General features: G+C 47.8%; 1 protein-coding gene across 1 annotated transcript; it reads left to right on the top strand.

Moving 5' to 3' along the window:
- The first annotated feature begins 1842 nt into the window (after window positions 1–1842).
- On the top strand, window positions 1843–5522 carry fam174b (family with sequence similarity 174 member B). The gene is made up of 3 exons (XM_056281680.1): window positions 1843–2473; window positions 2869–3000; window positions 4709–5522. Exons 1-3 carry the CDS (start codon window positions 2199–2201, stop codon window positions 4710–4712), a joined length of 411 nt encoding a protein of 136 aa, XP_056137655.1. The 5' UTR covers window positions 1843–2198; the 3' UTR covers window positions 4713–5522.
- Window positions 5523–5789: the final 267 nt, after the last annotated feature.

The following is a 5789-nucleotide window of genomic DNA, read 5'->3' as shown; positions in this document are numbered from 1 at the left end:
GTCTGTCTGGTGACCTCGTACAAAGTTTGAAAATATGGCCTCAAATTTGACCCTCAGCTGTTCGTCCAATCTTGGATAAAGGACATCGGACTTTCCAGGACCGCGACCGCAGCCTGCTGAAAACAGATCACGGTGGTCTTATTTTGTCTGCGTAGAGGCGATAGGGTGGCTTTTACGTTTTACTTGGCTATTGTATGTGTGTATTTTTCTGTCTGCTTAAGCTTTATGTAGCTACACTAAAATAGTAAAAACATTGGCTGAGATACATGTGACTATCGCTTATCTGTTGCTCCAGAATAATGGATCGCGCTGTGTGTTGTGTTGTATGTAGTCAGTTACTTCATCCTGCTGCCTGGACCTGGGCCTGAGCCTGAGCCTGAGCCTGGGCCTGAGCCTGAGCCTGAGCCTGAGCCTGGGCCTGGGCCTGAGCCTGGGCCTGGGCCTGGGCCTGGACCTGGACCTGGGCCCGAGCCTGGGCCCGGGCCTGGATTGGCACATTTCAGGCTGTTGAAACTTTGTTGTCGCAATATCGCAGCATCTCCAGCAGTTTCAGGTCGCTGCAATCTGCGTGATACAAATTTTTCAAGTAGTGTGTGTGTGTGTGTGTGTGTGTGTGTGTGTGTGTGTGTGTGTGTGTGTGTGTGTGAGAGAGAGAGAGAAAGTGTTGGACCAAGTAATGAGTGGTGAAGTGTCTCTCTCTCTCTCTCTCTCTCTCTCTCTCTCTCTCATTATTTAGATATGTATCTCCACCCCTAATGTTAGTTATTTTAGAGAACCCCGCAAAACTCACATTACATCTCGAACCCTGTACTCTGCTTCCATACTTCTTTTTTTTTTGGTTGTTGTTGCAAGTCTGACCCGTCTGTGGACTAAGACACGACCCTAAGGACCGCATGCCTTTGACAGAGTTCAACCAGCAGGGGGCACAATGCTGGGAGATGCAAACATCCATGGATGTTTGTCTTTCGTTGGAGTAAAGTGATATCTTTCAGTTTCCCCGCTCAAAATCTTCGTTGACTGTGTAACGACTCTTTAAATTAGACCACTCTGTTCTTCCACAGCTCTGTACGAGTCTCCCTGTCTTCTGTTGCAGGCTGTGCTATGTGTGCTCTTCAATTCACTGAAAATACGTCCTTACGTAGGCCTACAACTGTCCAAAGTGCTGTGAACTATCGGGCGTATACCAGACACACCGGTAGGCTGCACTGTAGCGGCGGCAGCTGTTTGTTGTATCAGCAGTAAAACATCGCTGCAGAATTTTACAACCCTCTATACCCCTTTCCCCCCTGGGACTTGCTTGTGATTGTATGCTGCCATCTGGTGTGCATTAATTAAATCGAGTGCCCCCCCTCCCACACACACACACACGTAATGTAACCTCACTCGGTGGGTTCACAATTTACTCTCAGAAGTGCAAAAAAACAAATAAAACGAGACAAAGTCAGGGGGCCTCTGTTTTGTTTTATTGTGTCCCAACAAACGAACGGTAACCCCACTGAGGGGCTATAAACACATATTTTGTTGTTGTTGCACGAATTAAGATTAGAGTAAAACCTACTTCCTATCGTCTGTTTTCTGAATTAGTTTGCCTATTTCTGCTCACCCGTGGGTTGCAGAAACCCCATTGGTTGTTGAAAACGTCATAGTAAAACGATTGCATTAGAGAGATGGGCGTGATGAGACCGGCTATCATAACGGTGATCGGGGCGAGGCCCCCCCCCCCGGGCCCCCTCCCCCCCCCCCCTCTGGAAACCCCGGGCAGCGGATTGCCGTCATGACAACTGCCACTGGTGTAATTAAACGGGAGAGGCAGAGCAATTCACCACCCCCCCCCCCCAGCATCACGGAGCGTGGCCAAGCCCACAGACGGAGCGCTTCCGGTAGGGGAGGTTAATCCTCATCCCTGCGCTGCTAATGCAATCAGGGAGGCGCTGCAGCAGCAGCCCGAAGCGACGGCTCGCAGGAGAAACGCGTTTCCGAGGCAACCATCAGAAGCCCCGAGCAGCGCGGCCGCCGTCCGGACGCGCTCGGGTAGGACGCACGGCGACGGGTGTTGTGCGGCTCCGCTTTTAGCGCCCCCCCCCCGCCGCCTCCTCCTCCTCCTCCGCCTCCTCCTCCCCAGCTGGCTCCGAGAATCCGCTTCAAGGACGCGCTCCGCCGATACCGGCGGCGAGACGACGCGCCGTTTCCCCGGCGCCATGGTGACGTATGCGGCGATCCTGACTTGTGCCGTGGCGGCGGCGGCGGCGGCCTGGGGGGTCCGCGCCGAGCCCCCGACTCTGCCCCCCAGCCCGACGCGGCTCAACGCCACGGCGTCCGTCCTGGAAGGCGAGGCGGCGCACAACGGCACCGACGCCGCCGAGTCGCGCGTCTCCTCTCTGCTGACGTACCTGCCCGCTCTCAAGAACGTCGTCTTCGCCATCTGCGTGCTCACGGCTGTCCTCGTCACGTGCCTGGTCGTCAAAATAATCAGGTATTGTACCGAGGGGACCACGTGACGTGTAGTGTTTTTATTTTTGTGCTGGCATCTTGCACGAACCCCCATGGGGACCCCTCACAGCTGGGGTGGTGGGGGGGGACCCCTCACAGCTGTGGGGGGTCCGTGTAATGTTATTGTAGACCGTCAGAGTTGTCAGCGGCTGTATATAGTTTAAATTAAGCCTTTGGGACACCGTGACCCCCCCCCCCGTTTCTGATAGCGGTCAGCCTTAATTAACAGATGTGCGCGAGCTTGATTCAACAACGGGTCGCCTAAGAGTTAATTTTAGGCTGCTCCGTCCCGAGGAAGATGATGGTGAAGTAGGAGCCCTATCTGATGATGCAAAACTTGTCTCCCCCCCTCCCCCCATTTCCCACTGCTTTCTATAGATCCGGGCGACGAATTAGAAAAACACGAAAATATGACATCATCACTACTCCAGCAGAGCGCGTCGAGATGGCCCCTCTCAACGAGGAGAACGACGACGAGGACGACTCGACCCTGTTCGACGTCAAGTACAGGTGGGTTATTATTGTTATTGTGTTTAATGGAGTTCAGAATGGTCTTCCTCTGTGCCTGTATTTAACAAGCGTCTCGGGTCGTTCTTGCCCACGTTATGACGCTTTGCTCTCGTCGTACACGCACTTTAAAGCAGTGTTTCTCAACCGGGGGTCCGCGGACCCCTAGTGGTCCGTGGTGTAATTGCAATGGGTCCGTGAAAATAACATATCTTTAAAAAAAAAGAGCCTGTGACGTTTATAGAAATAGGATTATTTTGCTCAGATGTGACCGAGACCTTTATCTACCTAAACTATAAAGGGTAACAGGACTTTTTTCTCTAATTACATCTGTTTCACAAGTGTAATTTATTGTATTTTAATAAGAGATCTCGCTCCCGTTTGCATTGTTAAAAGTTACTGCGTAAAAATTCTGTTGTTACATATATCTGAAAGTTACTGAATACATATTCTGTTTTGTTACATATATCTGAAAGTTACTGAATACATATTCTGTGTTGTTACATATATCTGAAAGTTACTGAATACATATTCTGTTTTGTTACATATATCTGAAAGTTACTGCATAAGAACTCTGTTTTGTTAACTATATCTAAGTTACAACTGAAAGCTCTTATTTTTGCCCCAAAGAGTGAATAAATGCTATAATGCAATTTAAAATGCAGTTTCTGCTGTTTCTATCAAATTGCAACCCCCCTCCCCCAAGATCAGGTGGAGGGGTCCTCAGGGTAGATCAAAAATACGCAGGGGGTCCAGGACCCCAAAAAGGTGGAGAACCACTGCTTTAAAGGACACCTCCGGAAATGAGCGGTGACGTCACCGTCCCAAAACGTCTCGCGTCGTGGGACATCGTAGTCTTCTCCGCCGTGCGCACTGCCAAGTGGATATTTGGGTATCAACCGGACGTGTCACGGACGTAAGAGGCCTCTGCGGCCTGCTTGTGTCAGTATGTTCGTATTTTTCTAGTTTACGTGTACGTACACTAACTCTACAGGGTCAGGGGTTGTTTAGATGTCCCTTGGCTTCAGCTGAGCAGTGTCAATAGGCTGCGGAAAAAGGGGTCCTCCCCTCTTTTGGGAATATAGCCTTGGTCACATGGTCGCCTTCAAACGACAGCTTGAGATGTTTGTTGTGGCTTGTGTAAAAGTATGCGCACTGAAGTCCTTGAAAAGCTCAAGGACAAAGTTAAAGCTTTGGCTAATATTGACTCAGTTATATATTGACCTTTTGTAGGGTGACAAGAATGTGTTGGCCAAACTGTTTGGGTTTGGCTATTAAGGCAGTTATCAAGGGTTCTGTCCTCTTAACCGTAGTAGCTATATAAATACTATAAACACACAACATGTTGAGTACTGTTGGAGATAAAATTACGTGTCTAGGCCAAGCTGTATTGAACTATGCAGTTTAATTAAGAATTTGAAGTCAGGGTTTGTTTTTAAGCGAGGGAAAATTCTTCTAAACAGTTTTAAAGATAGGCAATGTTAGTAACACTCAGACGCTGACACCAGGTTTCTCCCTTCCGCCTTTCAATTGTTCTTTAGCACAGCCACTTCCTCAAAGGAAGATATGACCTCCTGTTTACCTGACATTCTGGATGTCCAAGTTAAACAGGATTCTGCGGGGTTGTTTCATGGCACGCCGTGCGGCTAGTAGCAAGACTCAACTGTGGTGAAACTTCATGAAGTAACTCAAGTTTTCACTTCTATTTCAGGTGAACGCCGGCGAGGACCACATTATCTGATGACAGCTTTTTAAACCTGCACAACGGAAATGATTTTCTAATCATACACCACTGCTGTGTGTGTGTGTGTGTGTGTGTGTGTGTGGGTTGCCAAGTCTTACCAAATCAGCCACTTTCTCGTGATGCTTGCACATGGCTTTTAGCTTTGTTTAAAGGGTGTGAGCAGTTCACATGCAGATTTTTTTTCTTTTCTTTTTTTTTTTTTTTTGCCTCAAATTGATTCCTTGACTGTTCATTAAGAAATACCTATTTTCACTTCTTCTTTTTTTTAAATTATTGTAATTTATATCTCACTGTTACACTGAAGCTAAAGGATTGCTGTTTCTTAGGGGAAGTCTTTATAGTCACTGCCTGCTGCGAGGCTACCATCTGCACACAGTGTAATGATCATCTCCAATGCCGGGATCATCCCGAGAGCGTCATTGGTTCATATGTATGTTTGCACACTGTTATTGCTATGCATCTGATGATATGACTGATATTTTTTCAACCGTATACTTTTTCTGTACTACTAATTATTTTCAATTGACAAACCAACCCCTTCTTTGTACATATTGACTATTTGAGGTTTTCCTTCCTTGTTGGATGGAGTACGTGTACGTTTCTTTTCACCGTGTGGCGTTGCAGAGACTCCAATGTTGCTGCTATATCGGCTGTTTTCCTTTTTTTAAAGGGGTCCACTGTTCACGTTGGGAGTCGGAGGCTGCAGGAATGTCAGGCTTTAATCCTTCTTGGCGATCGTTTTATCAGAAAACTGAATCTGGCAAGTCATTTTTTTTTTTTTTTTGACAAAATGGCTCCTCTATGTGACGGGAATGCTCAAGGCGGGTTTTGAAGCCAAAGTATTCGTATATTGACGTTTTCGCCTTTCAGACTGACACTTTGGTCCGGAGCGGGTCTACAGTGGGTAAAGACAGGTGGCTACCGGCCTGTAGCCCTCCGGTTACGCCAGAGTCTCTGTAACCGTAACGCCAGCCTGCTTCCTCATCTCTACAACATGCTATGTACCACAAACATGTTTTCTAAGGTATTCATTCATTCATTCATTCAT

Source organism: Lampris incognitus, chromosome 6 (genome assembly GCF_029633865.1).
Source record: "Lampris incognitus isolate fLamInc1 chromosome 6, fLamInc1.hap2, whole genome shotgun sequence".
NCBI lineage: Eukaryota > Metazoa > Chordata > Actinopteri > Lampriformes > Lampridae > Lampris > Lampris incognitus.
This window is presented reverse-complemented; position numbering and strand designations above follow the sequence as displayed.